This window comes from Phoenix dactylifera, unplaced genomic scaffold, assembly GCF_009389715.1.
Source record: "Phoenix dactylifera cultivar Barhee BC4 unplaced genomic scaffold, palm_55x_up_171113_PBpolish2nd_filt_p 001260F, whole genome shotgun sequence".
In the NCBI taxonomy this organism is placed as follows: Eukaryota; Viridiplantae; Streptophyta; class Magnoliopsida; order Arecales; family Arecaceae; genus Phoenix; species Phoenix dactylifera.
The window spans coordinates 34,633-51,717 of record NW_024068594.1 but is presented as its reverse complement, the minus strand read 5'-3'; the positions used below and the strand labels follow the sequence as shown (position 1 = coordinate 51,717).

Here is a 17,085-nt window from a genome sequence, read left to right as displayed (position 1 = left end):
ATAGCCTAGCGTCATCCCATGCTGACTCTCCTGGGGCAAGAAGATTGGAGACCCGCAACCCCTCCACTGCCTCAGCATCGATCATGGTCGGCCAGCACCTCAGTGGAACAGTATCCACCCATGGGTCCGCAGTCATATCAATACTCCGCCCATCGCCAATCAGCCACCTGGTATTTGCTGACACCGTCGGCAAATACCTCCCAATCTCACGCCACATAAAGGAGACTCGTCGCGCTCTCCGTGCCGCCTCTGAGCCCCCACGGCCATATCTGGCCGCCATCACCTGACTCCACAGCCCGTGTGGCTATAACAAGAACCGAGCTGCATGCCGAGCAATGAAAAGCTCGCGCCGCTCCAGTAGGGACTGCACCCCGAGGCCACCCTCACTGGTAGGCCGGCAGACATGCTCCCAGGCCACCAAGTGCACCCCGTGGCCTCCGCCGTATGACCCCCACAGAAAACATCGCAGCAGTCGCTCGACCCTCAGCAAGGTCGTCTTCGGAACCACGGTGTTGGCCATAAGGTATACTGGCATGGACCCCAACACTGATCTGATCAAGGTCAGTCTCCCCATCATAGACAGGGAGGCCGCTCTCCATCCCTCCAACTTACTCTCCACCCGCTGCACTAGGTAGGAGCACTCTGCCACCCGCAGTCTGCGGCCTGTGATAGGAACTCCCAGGTAGGTCAATGTCTCCTCCTGCTGAGGTATCTATAGAATCCCTCGGATCTCCTGTCTGACCCTGCTCTCCGTGCTCGGGCTGAAGTGGACTGCTGACTTGTGGAAATTAACTCTCTGACCTGACGCCGCGCAATAGTCCGCCACTACCCTCCGAAGGACCCGTGCATCAGAAACCCGCGCCCTGGCCAAAAGAAGGCAATCATCAGCGAAAAGTAAGTGGGAAAGAGGACTAGCCCCCGGGGCGGGGACATAGGCCTCGAGCTCTCTACGGGCACACACCCTCTGCAAATCACGAGACAAAATGTCAGCACAAAGAATAAACAAATAAGGCGATAGAGGGCATCCCTGGCGCAGCCCCATGGTGGACTCGAAGAAAGGGGAAGGTGTGCCGTTGACCAAGATAGAAAACCTTGGCCCCCCGACACACCCCATGATCCAACCGATCCACTGTCTGTGGAAGCCGTACGCCTCGAGTACCTGCTGAAGAAATCTCCATCTGATCCTGTCGTAAGCTCTCTCCATATCCAGCTTAATAGCCATCAAGCTACGTCGCTTCGATGCTCGCTGCAGATCCCACATCATCTCCTGGGCCAACAGAACATTATGGGAGATGTTTTTGCCAGCTATAAAAGCCCCCTGCTCCTGACTGATAATGCCAGGCAGTAAGGGCTTCATCCTACGGACCATTATTCTGGCCACAACCTTATACAAGGTTGTGCACAAACTAATGGGTCTGAAATGGCCGGGCTCCGCCGCCTCCTGACGCTTCGGAATGAGCGTGATGAAGGTAGCCTTCCAGTCATCCGGCATCCTCTCCTGAGAGAAGAAGCACTGAATAGCCTCTACCACTGCTGTCCGAATGATACCCCAATACTGTCAGAAAAAGAACGGGGGGAACCCGTCCGGACCCGGAGCCTTGTCTGGAGCCAAAGCCCAGACTGCCTCCTGAACCTCCTGAGCGGACAATGGTCGGACCAGGGCTGCGTTCTCAGTATCCTCGATTCTCGCATCCATCCTCATGGGATGGTCTTGATGCAAAAATAAAATTGTTCTCCCAAGTGCAGGAGAATCGCACAAGTAGTAAATTCTCGGGAGTCCGAGGTCGAATCCTCAGGGAACGGAATATATAAGAGATTATTTAATATAATTTTAGATTAATTAATTCAATAAATTTGTGGATTAAAATTATGTTTTGATTTTCATAAATTAAAAGCAGAGAATAATAGATCAATAAACTAAGTTCAATCAAATAGAAATGGTTAGGGATCAGGAATCCCCCTTGACAATATTGCGTTCAAGAAATAAACTTGGTAATTCTCGATCAAGGATCAAATAAATAAAATAGTTCCAATCATGAAATATATCTTTTGAATACATGAACTCAATGTCTAAGCATTCATCGTGCCAGTTATGTCTACGACAAATCAAATATCAGAGCAATCCATGCATCAATAAATATAAAACATGATGAATCTATCTAATAAAAAAAATGAGAGAATCAGAACATATGAAAAGATGTAAATCCATTAAAACCAAAGTTCAGAGTTTACTTCAAGAAAGTAACAAGTCAAGGATTCTCCCATCACCCTTCACCGAAGGATTCAGCCCTCCATTAAAACATTAGCCCCTCCCTCCTTTTTTTTTTTCTTTTCTTTTCGGAAGAACAGGACATCCCCTGTTTCTTCCTCCTCTCTTTTTTTTTTCTTTCAAAATGCTAGGGCCGGCTCCTCTGTTTTCCTTCCCGAATGAACTCCCCTCTTCCCAGCCGAGAGAGTCCTCTTTATTGCTGCGATAGGTCCCTGATCCCACGGGATGCTGGCTCCGGAGGGATCGGACGCGTGGAGAGCGGACGCTTGCGGGATCTGGGAGGAGCTGGATTTGTGCTGTGGATGCGGGATCTTCGCGGAAGATTTGCACGCGGACGGCTGGGAGGAAGAGGTGTAGATGCGGGGACCTAATCACCGAAGCTGGGATCTCGGGAGATTCGGGATGATTCGTCGGACGGGATCATGGAAGAATGCTTCGCGGGAGGTTGCGGACGGGGCGTGATCACGGATGCTGAAATCACGGGCTTAGAAGCTGGTTCTTTGCTGGGGGCTGAGATGTGGATGCAAGCTTGGGAGATTCTCGAACGTGGACGGCTGGGTGGATCGCGATCGCTTGCTTAATCCGGAAGAGGTGGACTGCGAGGAAGACGGAGGCTGAATCTTGGGAGATTCTGGTTCACGGACGTGGCATGCTGGGAATTGCACGGACACAATCTGAGGGGGTTGATCACGGACGCTGGGAGTGACGGCTGGGATGAACTCCAAAAGCCTTTGAAATGGGGGAAAGAAGAGAATGCTCATTTCTTCCACGCAGACGGAGACATTGAATAGATGCCGGCTTGCAGAAGACTGAAGCTGCGACGAAGTAGACGGCTGAACTTGACCTCCTCCTAGTGTGCAACTGGGGTCGACCCATGCGGTTGGCTGGTCACCTATAGTGATGCATCTTTTTGAACCCAATGTGCATTTTAGCTTTGATTTCCGATCACCTGCACCTCACAAAAATATAATATTAATGCGGCAATTTTATCATTATTTGTTAGCAATAATACTAATTTAAGTGATGTATAGATCACACTTTTGTGCTCTCATCACACCCCCCAACTAGCTTATTGCTAGTCTCTAGCAATTAATGAGCAGATAATAGAATGAGAGTGCAAAAGGTATGGTTTAACCTATGACTTTTTATTGAAGCTGAAGATATAAAACTAAGATATGTACTCACTTTTGTAGGAATCACGATTGCACTTAGCACGTGCAACAAGCCGTTAAACCCCTAGGTTACCCTAGTGGACGAGTGTTGTCTCGTGAGGATTTTCAGAGATGTTACCCACAAACATCATGAATTATATGACATGAGATTCTAATAAAAATATGAAATAAATCTTAAGCTAATACACATGTAATTAATTGATATATATTTTCAAGCATGGCAACTGTCAAGGCAAGAAAATATGAAAATGTAGTGTGCATAAAATAGCATGACTTTCTCAGAGTACTAATATCTCCACCACAACAGGGTACCGCCTGAGTTTTAGGTGCACTACTCAAGTTCACAAGTATTTTCTACAATTTGTTAGAACCTGATCCATCAAATTTTCAGAATATCACATGTTGTCTAAATTTGTCTAGAATGGTTTGCATGTAAAGAAAGAGCTATCAATCTCAACTAAACAACCCGGGTACACAGAGGTCCAATACAATGGAGTCAAACCAGCCATTACCACATGTCACTAGGTTCAGCCTAACCAACTCATTCATGCTTATTTTTATTTCATTTTTTTTTTTTCAATACACATGACAACTACAGCTATCCAACCCCATTAGGCTCTAGTAAGGTTCATGTAGCGAGCTTTCAGCCAATGACCCCCGATCCAGTTGGCTCAAGACATTAGGTGAAACACCCCTCGGGCTTAATTACTCGAACCAGACTACGCCACGAGGCCAGACTTGTCATCATAAGGATTTTTTTTTATTATTATTTTTATGCAAGAAAAGAGATGGTAGACTGAACCATATAGATATTTTTATTATATATGTGACTGCATTGTGACTATAGGTCAACCAAGGTCGGATCATAAGGCACCTAAATAATCTAGTCGGGATATTCAACCTCTATTTTTATATGAAAACTAAATCATGAACCTTATAGTACAAACAAGGACATTCATACTTCTTTTACGGATAAGGCTAACAAAAATGCAGTTAACAAATATGAACTCCTGAGGCCTTCCTATTGTCATTAAGTACACGTGTGGGGATCTAATAATAGGTCTCTGATCAGTCATAGTATGCATGTGTTCCTTGCCTTAATAGTTGCACAAACTCAATATGAAAATACATGTGCATTTGCTCAGAAAAGAAAGCAATAGAATAAATCAAATGCAAAAACAAGTTTTTTTTTTTTTTTTTGATCAAAATATTTTCCTCCCCCAACTTAAACATTGCATTGTCCTCAATGTAAAAAAAAAGAATGCAAGAAAATTATATATGAGAGACAATAGAGAAAATAATAGAGAGAATAAAAATACCTTGAGCTGTTGATTTCTAGAAAAGAAGAACTACAAAATAAGAAGAAAACTAGAAATAAAAGAAAAAAAATAATTCTAACTAATATACACATACCTTGGCCGTCATGCTCAGTCATAAGAAGGCTCCTCCAAGGGAAAGGAGTCCTCTTCATCTGCAAAATTCTCAAGAAAAAATTTTAATCTTTGTCCATTTACCTTAAAAATTGTGCCATCCTGTGGATTTTCAATTTCAACTGCCCCATGTGAAAAAACAGTTTTTATAATGAAAGGACCTGTCCATCTTGATCGTAACTTTCCAGGAAACAGATGTAAGCGGGAGTCATAATAAAGAACTTTTTGTGCAGGTTCAAAAGATTTTCTTAGAATTGATTTATCATGCCTAATTTTCATTCGTTCTTTACAGAGTCTAGCATTGTCATACGCATCCCGACGAATTTCATTCAATTCACTTAATTGTAATTTTCTAGCGAAACCAGCATCTGACAGTTCAAAGTCTAATTTTCTAATGGCCCAATACGATTTATGCTCTATTTCAACAGGTAGATGACATGCTTTTCCATAGACTAGCCGATACGGGGACATACCAAGAATAGTTTTATAAGCAGTACGGTAAGCCCACAATGCGTCAGAAAGTTTTAAAGACCAATCTTTGCATGATGGATTTACCGTTTTCTCTAAAATTCGTTTAATCTCCCGATTAGCTAACTCAACTTGGCCACTAGTCTGCGGGTGATAAGGAGTTGCAATTCTATGAGTGATACCGTACTTTCGTAATAGGATCTCAAAAGACTTATTACAGAAATATTTTCCCCCATCACTAATTATAACCTTGGGCATCCCAAATCTAGAAAATATGTTTTCTTTAAGAAATTTTAAAACTGGTTTGTGGTCATTTGTTCGACAAGGCACAGCTTCTACCCATTTGGACACATACTCAACACCAACCAAAATGTACTCATATCCAAAAGACGGTGGGAATGGGCCCATGAAATCGATGCCCCACATGTCAAAAATTTCAATAGCAGTAATGGGCTGAAGAGGCATCATTTGCCTACGAGTTAGACTTCCAACACGTTGACATGGGTCACATGTCCTACAGAACTCGTGGGCATCTTTAAATAGTGTAGGCCAATAAAAACCACATTGCAACACCTTAGCTGCCGTTTTCTTAGATGCAAAGTGTCCTCCGCAAGCATTGGCATGACAGAAAGAGAGTACACTTTGTATCTCATGATCCGGAATGCATCTTCTAAAGATTTGATCATTGCAATACTTGAACAAATAAGGGGCATCATAATAATAACTCCTTACTTCACGCAAGAAATTATTCTTATCATTCGATCCCCAATGCTCCGGCATCCGGTTCGTGACAAGAAAGTTTACAATATCAGCATACCATGGCATAGTAGAAAGTGCAAACAATTGCTCTTCAGGGAACGAGTCCTTGATGGGCAACTGTGGCACCAAATCATGAACAACTAGCCGTGATAAATGGTCAGCAACCACATTCTCTACTTCCTTTTTATCTTTGATAGTGATGTCAAATTCTTGGAGTAGAAGTATCCATCGTATTAAGCGTGGTTTAGCCTCTTTCTTATCCAGTAAATATTTTAGCGCTGCATGATCCGTAAAGATAACAATAGGAGCACCAAGGATATAAGAGCGAAATTTGTCTAATGCAAATACTACTGCAAGCAATTCCTTTTCGGTGGTGGTGTAATTCATTTGAGCATCATTTAAAGTTTTGCTTGCATAGTAAATGACATATGGCTTATTATCCTTGCGTTGTCCTAGGACAGCTCCTATCGCATAGTCACTAGCATCGCACATGATCTCAAAAGGTAATGACCAATCGGGTGGTCGCACGATGGGTGCAGTGCTAAGCATAGACTTCAACTTTTCGAATGCCTCTTGACAGGTTTCAGTCCAATTGAACGGTGTATCAAGGGATAGGAGGTTACATAATGGTCGAGCTATGACACTAAAGTCCTTGATGAACCTCCTATAAAATCCAGCATGACCCAAAAATGATCTAACATCTCTAACCGTCTTGGGTGCAGGTAGCTTGGCGATTAGGTCAATCTTAGCTCTATCAACTTCCATGCCCTTCGATGAAACAATATGTCCTAGGACAATTCCCTTTGGCACCATGAAATGGCATTTCTCCCAATTCAGTATCAAATTCTTTTCCATGCATCGAGCTAAGACTGCTTGTAAATGTAATAAACAATCATCAAAAGAATCGCCAAAAATAGAGAAATCATCCATAAACACTTCTAAAAATTTCTCGTTCATTTCTTCAAAAATGCTAAGCATACACCTTTGGAATGTTGCAGGTGCATTACACAACCCGAATGGCATCCGACGGAAAGCGAATGTGCCAAAAGGACAAGTGAAGGTAGTCTTCTCTTGATCCTCAGGTGAAATTTCGATTTGGTAGTACCCGGAATAGCCATCGAGAAAACAATAGAATTTGTGTCCTGCAACTCTTTCCAAAACTTGGTCTAGGAAGGGTAGGGGAAAGTGATCTTTCCTAGTGACCAAATTCAATTTTCGGTAGTCAACACACATGCGCCAACTCGTCGGAACACGAGTTGGAACTAGTTCACCCTGATCATTTTTGACTACCGTCAGACCTGCTTTCTTGGGCACGACTTGAGTAGGACTCGCCCACTTGCTATCGAAAATTGGGTAAATAATACCCACGTCAAGCAACTTGAGGACTTCTGCTTTAACCACATCTCTCATCGTAGGATTCAACCTGCGTTGCATTTGCCTTGTGGTTTTGGCATTGTCCTCCAAATATATCCGGTGCGTGCAAATTAAAGGGCTAATCCCCTTCAAGTCGGCAATAGACCATCCTAAAGCTCCCTTATGATTCTTTAGAACCCTAAGTAATTTTCTTTCTTGGGCATGATCCAGATCAGATGAGATGATTATAGGAAATGTGTCCTCGGATCCAAGAAAGACATACTTGAGTTCCTTCGGTAAAGGTTTCAACTCGAGCTTAGGTGTTTGTTCATGGGATGGTACTATCTTTGCTTTTCGAGGTGGCAACTGTTCAAATTCCTCTATTCGCGGTCTCCACCCATTGACCATCATAACATCCGAATTATCTAAATCAGGTGGGACCACATCATTAGCAGTACCTTCAGAACACCAATCTATCAAACCATTGTCGGCCGATTCAGTAAATGTTTCTTTTAACAAATATTCTTCCGCAATAGTTTCAACCCATTCAACTTCTTTACTTTCTTCATGATCACTGGGTTGTTTACCTATACTAAAGACGTTCAGTTCCAAGGTCATATTGCCAAAAGAAAGCTTCATGACACCATTCCTACAATTGATCAATGCATTAGAAGTTGCAAGGAATGGACGTCCTAAGATGACCGGAATCTGAGATGGTGAATTGGAAGCCGGATGTGTGTCCAGTACGATAAAATCAACGGGAAAATAGAACTTGTCTACTTGGACCAACACATCTTCGATAATCCCTCTAGGGACTTTCACTGACCTGTCAGCTAGTTGTAAGGTCACAGTTGTTGGCTTCAACTCACCCAAACCGAGTTGCTCATATACCGTATATGGCAACAAGTTCACACTCGCTCCTAAGTCTAACAATGCTCGCTCAATCCTAAAATTGCCAATGATGCACGAGATAGTTGGGCAACCTGGATCCTTATATTTAGGAAGAATGTTATGCTGTAAAATTGCACTCACATTTTCAGCCAGAAATGCCTTCTTCTTGACATTTAAACGACGCTTGACAGTGCACAAATCTTTTAAAAATTTTGCATAGGAAGGCACTTGTTTGATTGCATCAAGAAGAGGTACATTGATTTTTACTTGCTTAAAAAGCTCAAGAATTTCAGAGTTTGGTTCAAGCTTTTGTAAGGGCTTTAATCTTTGTGAAAATGGTGCAGGAAAAGAACATTCAATTTTTTCAGTAGATGTTGGTGCTTCGGTTTCTTTATTATCCTTTTCTTTTGTCTTAGGAGGGTCAGAATCAGGTATGACTTGTGTTTGTTCTGGAACTGGTCGGTCAATAATCTTTCCACTTCGCAAAGTTATTATACTCTTTGCTTGTTCTTTATGCAAAGTTGATGATGATGCATTGCTACCGCCATAGACTTGAGGATTAGGTTGTGGTTGAGCTGGTAGCTTACCTTTCTCTTAGCACTTAAAGCAGTGGTCAGCGTTGTCAGTTGATTTCTTAATTCATCATTGATTTTAGCTTGACCTTGCATGAAAGATTGCAAAGTTTCTTCGAGACTGGATTTTTGAGGGGGTGCGTGTATATAATTAGGTTGCGGAGGTGGAGGAGTTGGGTTATATACTTGTTGAGATTGGTCATTCCTCCACCTGAAATTTGGATGGTTCTTCCACCCAGGGTTGTAAGTACCCGAAAAAGGATTATTGAAAGATTTTTGATAGGTATTCATAACATTGGCCTGATCGTGCAAGACTTCTTTGAATGCGGGTATTGTGGGGCAATCAGTGATGAGATGGCCAGGCATCTCGCAAATCCTACAACACTCGCTGTTATGTTCTACGGTTTTGACGGGTTCAATCCTTCTAAGTTCAATTTTCTCTACCTTCCTAGTACGGGCTGCCATTTTAGCCTGAATATCATCCTGAGTACTAAGGTTGTAAAGGCCCCCGTGTGGAGTGCTAGTAGGCTTAGGCAAATGTTTATTCACTCTATCCCCTGTATCCCATAATTGTGCAGTCTCTGCGAGAGAGTCTAAATAGTCCCATGCCTCATCGGGTTGCTTTTCCAGAAATAGACCATTGCACATAGTCTCTATAAATTGTTTCAACTGTGGAGACAACCCTTCGTAAAAGAAACTAATGGTTCTCCATGTTTCAAACCCATGATGAGGACAAGAGAGAAGCAAATCTTTAAATCTCTCCCAGCATTCATAAAATGTTTCATGGTCTTTTTGTTGGAAGTTACTAATGTGTCGTTTTAAAAAGTTAGTCCTTTGTGCGGGAAAGAATTTTTTCAAGAATTCTCTTTGCATATCATGCCATGTTCCTAGCGATCTAGGTCTTAAGGAGTTCAGCCATGTTTTGGCTTTATCCTTTAAGAAAAAAGGAAACAAGGTCAATTTAAGGACATCTTCCGATACATTTGGCACTCTAAATGTGATGCTAATTTCCTCAAAATCCTTAAGGTGAAGATAAGGGTTCTCAGATTCCATTCCATGATACTTGGGCAGCAATTGAATTACTCCTGGTTTGATTTCAAAGTGTCCTACATTTTCAGGAATAATCATGCATGAAGGTTGACTAGTCCTAGTGGGATGTAAGTATTGTCGAAGTGTTATAACTGGGGGTCTACCTTCATCACCATGGTGACTTCCTACATCATCAGGAAAATTTGCCATCTCACAAGGTGTGAGATAATGCGAAGGAATTTCAAGGATGTGTCCTAAGGGATGATCTAAAGTTGTACGACTTAATCGACCGGTGTCGTCCCTATCCCAACCTAGCATACAAAATTTAATTAATTTAATTTTTTTTATGTTTTTTTTAAAAAAATAAATATAAATGTAAGTACCAACTGAAGATAACCTAAAACTACACCCTAAGACAAAAATCTATTCACAATCAAACATGCAACTAAACATTACACCTCAATTTCTAATGTTTTTCCTAAATTTCTAGACAGCTCCTAACTGGTTTGAAGAGGGCACCTAAGCCTCCAATCCGGTCTAATGAACCGAGTTGACCAGGTAAACTCCCAGGTAAGTGGAGGGGTCACGATGCGTTCGCAAAGGTCCCACTTAAAACCCACTTGCCTCGAACAGATGAACTGTCTCCCTTATAGGGACAAAGCTTGCCTAGACATCAACTAAGCCACAGAGCGAAATTGGTGCAACTTTCGGTGGTCTTCGTCCTATTGAGCTCGAATGTCCTTAGGGGCCAACGTCTAGTTGATTTTAATTAAGCTTAGGATATTTATGCAATGGGGTGATTTTTGGGCTAAGGACGAGTGATGAAATCCCGACCTTATCTTTTTAAATAAGTTCAGCCCTTAGAATATTTTATGCTGATGCCTTATACTATATGCAACAATCAAGAGATTTTTTTTTTAATATTTTATGACATGACATTAAATTTCATTGAATAGGTGATCAAGCAAATTATTTATTTTTTTAAATTTTATGAATTGAAGTTTGAAATTTGAATTCTGAAATTTGAAATTTGAAATTTTAGGTTTTTTCTTTTTTTTTTAAATTTTCAATTAGCAACAAGGGTTAATGAGATATGTTAACAATAAAATTCTGATTCAAAACAATTAAATGCAGAAAATTCAAAACAGACAGCAGCAAGTTTTCGTATTAATCTGATAGTCTTAAAAGTTTCAGAATGTCAATCAGACCGTTCAGATGAAAGAAATACAGGTCCTGCAGCGGACGACCAAATTTGAGTTCAATCAGACGGTTAATTTCTTTGATATCAGAGTTTGATGCAGACTGTGCAGGGAATAAAAAAAACAGCAGTAAAGAATTTTTTTTTTTCGAAAGAAAAAGACTAACTACTAAAGTAAAAATTAAATCTAAAATTATACTAATAAATCATCCGTTCCCCGGCAACGGCGCCAAAAACTTGATGCAAAAATAAAATTGTTCTCCCAAGTGCAGGAGAATCGCACAAGTAGTAAATTCTCGGGAGTCCGAGGTCGAATCCTCAGGGAACGGAATATATAAGAGATTATTTAATATAATTTTAGATTAATTAATTCAATAAATTTGTGGATTAAAATTATGTTTTGATTTTCAGAAATTAAAAGCAGAGAATAATAGATCAATAAACTAAGTTCAATCAAATAGAAATGGTTAGGGATCCGGAATCCCCCTTGACAATATTGCGTTCAAGAAATAAACTTGGTAATTCTCGATCAAGGATCAAATAAATAAAATAGTTCCAATCATGAAATATATCTTTTGAATACATGAACTCAATGTCTAAGCATTCATCGTGCCAGTTATGTCTACGACAAATCAAATATCAGAGCAATCCATGCATCAATAAATATAAAACATGATGAATCTATCTAATAAAAAAAAATGAGAGAATCAGAACATATGAAAAGATGTAAATCCATTAAAACCAAAGTTCAGAGTTTACTTCAAGAAAGTAATAAGTCAAGGGTTCTCCCATCACCCTTCACCGAAGGATTCAGCCCTCCATTAAAACATTAGCCCCTCCCTCCTTTTTTTTTCTTTTCTTTTCGGAAGAACAGGACATCCCCTGTTTCTTCCTCCTCTCTTTTTTTTTTTCTTTCAAAATGCTAGGGCCGGCTCCTCTGTTTTCCTTCCCGAATGAACTCCCCTCTTCCCAGCTGAGAGAGTCCTCTTTATTGCTGCGATAGGTCCCTGATCCCACGGGATGCTGGCTCCGGAGGGATCGGACGCGTGGAGAGCGGACGCTTGCGGGATCTGGGAGGAGCTGGATTTGTGCTGTGGATGCGGGATCTTCGCGGAAGATTTGCACGCGGACGGCTGGGAGGAAGAGGTGTGGACACGGGGACCTAATCACCGAAGCTGGGATCTCGGGAGATTCGGGATGATTCGTCGGACGGGATCATGGAAGAATGCTTCGCGGGAGGTTGCGGACGGGGCGTGATCATGGATGCTGAAATCACGGGCTTAGAAGCTGGTTCTTTGCTGGGGGCTGAGATGTGGATGCAAGCTTGGGAGATTCTCGAACGTGGACGGCTGGGTGGATCGCGATCGCTTGCTTAATCCGGAAGAGGTGGACTGCGAGGAAGACGGAGGCTGAATCTTGGGAGATTCTGGTTCACGGACGTGGCATGCTGGGAATTGCACGGACACAATCTGAGGGGGTTGATCACGGACGCCGGGAGTGACGGCTGGGATGAACTCCAAAAGCCTTTGAAATGGGGGAAAGAAGAGAATGCTCATTTCTTCCACGCAGACGGAGACGTTGAATAGATGCCGGCTTGCAGAAGACTGAAGCTGCGACGAAGTAGACGGCTGAACTTGACCTCCTCCTAGTGTGCAACTGGGGTCGACCCATGCGGTTGGCTGGTCACCTATAGTGATGCATCTTTTTGAACCTAATGTGCATTTTAGCTTTGATTTCCGATCACCTGCACCTCACAAAAATATAATATTAATGCGGCAATTTTATCATTATTTGTTAGCAATAATACTAATTTAAGTGATGTATAGATCACACTTTTGTGCTCTCATCAGGTCTCTATCGCCGGACTCCTCATCTGCCGTCCATCTATCATGGAAGAAGTCCAATAAAACCTGGCGAATGGCAGGCTCACCTTCCACCCGATGTCCAGACCCGTCTCGCAGCGAGTGGATAGTGCTCCGCTGCCTCCGGATAATCGTAGACCGATGGAAGAAACTAGTATTGCGGTCACCCTCATGTACCCACTGAACTCGAGATTTCTGTCGCCAGAAGATCTCGTGCTGCCGTAGTAGTGAGTGGTGGGTTGCTAGAAGCCCCCGGAGATTACCCATGTCATCCACCGAGACCTCACCTTCTAGATCTTCTTTCCGCTGCAATTCAGAGATCGCAGTCTCTACCCCCTCTACTCTCCGGAAGATATTACCCACAGTCTCACGGTTCCACCGCCGAAGACGCCTCTTGGCCAATTCTAGTTTGCGCGACACCCGGTGCATAGCGTCTCCACGCACCGGGATGCGCCATGCCTCACGGACAATATCCCAGGACTGGGGGTATGATAGCCAAACCTTCTCAAAGCGAAAGGGGCTATGATGACTAGGTCCCGATGATGTGGAAATCAGCAGGGGGCAATGGTCTGAGGCGATCCGAGGTAGGTGACTAACTCTGCAGGTAGGAAAATGGAGGATCCAGTCCGGGGACGCAAAGGCCCTATCTAGACGCTCCCAAACCCTAGCACTGCCGAGCTGATTATTGCACCAAGTAAACTGAGGTCCAGAGAACCCTAAGTCCACTAGGCCCGTACGCGACACAAAATCGCGAAACTCCCTCCTGTCCGCTTTATCCATAAAGGCTGCCCCGCCCCTCTTGTCGCTCGAACTCAATATGCAATTAAAGTCGCCAACTACAACTGTCGGGACACCCTGGGCTGTAAGGCTGGTAATCTCCTGCCAGAGGACTCTCCTGACCCTATAATCCGTGCTCGCATACACCCCACGCAAAACCCATGGGGCAACATCCGGTGCCGAAACAACCATAACTACCTGTTGGGGGCAGTTGTGGAAGACATCAAAGGTCGCCACCCCTCGCCTCCACAGTAGCAGGATACCTCCCGACAGCCCTCGGGAATCGACTGCGTATGACTCCCAGTCCCTCCCTAAGCACCGTCTCAAGCGTACAAGCCCCTCACCAGATAGCCGGGTCTCGCTGATGAAGCAGATCTCCGGACAATGAACTTGCACTAACCGTTTGAAGGATGACATGAAGGACGGCTTGGCCGCCCCCCTACAATTCCAGGCTAGGATCCTCATGGATCACAGTCCACGTAGTCGGCCTCTGACCCATCCTCCCCCTGGGCCGCGGGGCCAGCCTCAAGCGTGCTACCTGGGCCCTCCCGCTGCTCAGCAGATACGACCTGCATGACTGCCGACCTAATACGTTGCACAGCAATCGTGTGGTCCGTGCCCCCTCCCGTCACCATCGGTTCGGCCTGACACCCCTGCGAGAGCGGCACGATGTGGTCCCTGGCCCCGCTCCCACTGGATGCATCCTCCCGCTGCTCATCTCCAACCAGAGGCCAAGGGCCAAACCGAAAGACTCCATCATGGTCAGTGCCCACCCGCACGTCCCCAGGCGGAACCCCACTCGTCACACCCAAGGTGAGAAGAGCATGATCGTCGTGTGCGGGGGGACCCATCTCCAAATCTGCTCCCTGATGAGGACGCCTAAACCGAAAAGGCCCAGCTGGTTCCTCGCTCTGGCCCTGCAGCGCAAGTCCAGTCTGACCCCCCAGGCCCGTATCTGAGTGGGCCTGTGGGCCTAATATGGCGTGGCCCAAAGAGCCAACCGCGGGCTGGGCCTGAGGGCCCAGCGCCCGCGATTCCCCAGCAGACCGCGCGGCCCATCGGTCGCGCGCATCATCGCACGGGCCCAGCGTATCCTGGGCCCGCTCAACCCCAGCACCGGGCGCTTTCAGCGCGCCCGGCGCGTCCCCAGAACCCGGCGCGCTGCTGGCGCAAAGCACGCCAACAGCGCGGGTTGCGCCGACCGCGTGGGCCACGCCCGCGTCGCGGATCGCGCCTCGGCCCGCCCCCACCGGCCTGCGACCCCGGCGCCCGGCCTCGTGGGCCCGGCTGCGCTGGGGGGGCCCGGTTGGGTTCCCTCGGCCCATAGGTACAAGGGCCAGCTGGGCCCCCCGCCCGGTACCCCCAAGTGGGCCAAGGCCCGCCTGCGGCCTGGGCCGCTTCTGGGTTTTGGCCCGGGCCGCGGCCGCCCTGCTGGGCTCAGGATCAGCCCCGATCGGGGCTTTGCCGAGTCGTCGACTCAGCCCCGGGTCCCCAGACTCGGCCAGGAGGTCATCGGCCGAGTCCACCAGGAGGGGGCCGAGGGATGTATCCGGGTGGCCGTCCCCCCCAACGGCTAGCGGGGACCGGCGGCGAGCCACCTTCGCCGGCTTCTGCCAGCCATCGGTGTCCGCCGGGGACACCAGCATAGTTGGTCGAGCCGCCGGAGACAGCGGCCGAGTCGAGGACAACCCGGGCCCCGAGTGCGCCTCAGTCGTCTTCCCCGGCCACGGCGGCCGATTCTCCCGCGGGATTCGCTGCCGTGTCGCCACCATCCAGGGACCGTAGATCGGTCCCTGTACGTTCTCCCCGACGCCCGGAGCTGGCTGGGCAGGCCCGCCCCCCGGGTCCACCGCCGCCGCAGAGGCCGAAGCCGAACCCGAGCCCCCCTCAGCGCTAGTGGTCGCCGGAGAGCGGCAAGCCGCTACCTGGTGGCCCATACGCCCACACCGAGAGCACACCGGGGCATTTTCGAAGACGAAGGGCTGCCATCTCACCTTCGTCTTCCCCTGGATCAGCACTCCCGGCAGCAATGGTTTGGTGGTGTCAACCACCACCCTCACCCGGGCGTATCCCATCGCCTGCCGCTGTTCTGTGAAACTGTCCACAGCTACCGGCCGGCCCGCCCGAGCGGCTATAAAGAAGATGGTCGACGTCGACCAATATTCCGGCGGCAGATGAGGCAGGCGGAGCCACACCATTGCCGTCTGCACGGCCTCCTCCCCGGGTTCAAAATCCGGAACCCATGGGGTCATGGCGAGGAGTTGCCCGGCCACCACCCATGGGCCCTCGCTCAACGCCCGGTCCCGGTCCTCCATCGACCGGAACCTCAGGGCGAGGTAGCCGTCCGCAAGCGGGACGGCCACCACCTCTGTCAACTTGGTCCGAGCGGCGACTTCCTTCGCCACCCACTCGGCTGGGACACGGCGGCCGAAACTCCGGACCACCGCTGCCCGCCCTTCCCATTCGAGCCGGGCCGCCGCGATCGGCTCCTCCGGAGGATGCAACACCTCCGGGAAGCAGCGGCTCAGCCGCTCGACTTCCGCGGCCGTGGGCCATTGAGTCACCCACGGCCCCGGCCTCGTCCAGGCTCCAGACCCCTTACCATTGCCTCTTGCCGCTCCCTCCGTTGCCGTCCCCGTCGATTGCTTCCCCCTCCGATCCATTGGGCGCCCTGCAAGGAAGAAGACGGTAAGTATGGTGGGGTCCGTCGAGCTGTTAGCTTAGGTTCCGTCGCAAGTCCCGCCACCCGGATGGACGACCGGCCTCCCGCAACGCCGGAGACCACTTCGCCTAGTCCGGCGTTGACACCGACGGGCAGTTCTCCGGCAGGAAACTATCCGTTAGGAGTTTCCCCACAGCTATGTTCCGTCGTCCCGTTAGCAATACTCTTCTTTTAGAAACTCTCCAGAGTGTTAGGAGACACAGAAGAAGAACTCGGTTGGGTTGTTGTCTGGTGCCATATAATGTATGTATTTTATCGACTTTTCTATCAAAGAAGAAAAATTGGTAATTCAAATATTATAAGTTAGTTGAAATATTTCAATTCAATTAGTACGGCTAAAATGAACCATCATGTTAAAGCATTATAAAATGTGGTCTTAGTAGTGACTAAGAAATTTAGGTAAAAGCATGTCAATGCAGAATGTTAGCCAAAAAACAGCAAGCTAGTTTCGTATTTCGTAACCCAGACATGGTCGATGTGGTCATCAAGCATGCAGATATCCACCCCAAGGCTCCTGTAAAACTAGAGTAAAATGTAAAGGTTGATTCTCTTCACTGGAAGGCCACAGGATGCAGGTTATTTT

At 46.6% G+C, this 17,085-nt stretch overlaps 1 protein-coding gene and 1 pseudogene across 1 annotated transcript; one reads left to right on the top strand and one right to left on the bottom strand.

The window, feature by feature from the left end:
- Positions 1-712: 712 nt before the first annotated feature.
- LOC120108293 lies at positions 713-14,245 on the bottom strand. Its single transcript, XM_039121876.1, has 3 exons — positions 13,072-14,245; positions 1,160-1,530; positions 713-964 (listed from the first exon to the last, which is right to left on the bottom strand). The coding sequence occupies exons 1-3, from the start codon at positions 14,243-14,245 to the stop codon at positions 713-715; spliced, it is 1,797 nt and encodes a 598-aa protein (XP_038977804.1).
- LOC120108295 lies at positions 9,633-9,732 on the top strand (annotated as a pseudogene).
- Positions 14,246-17,085: the final 2,840 nt, after the last annotated feature.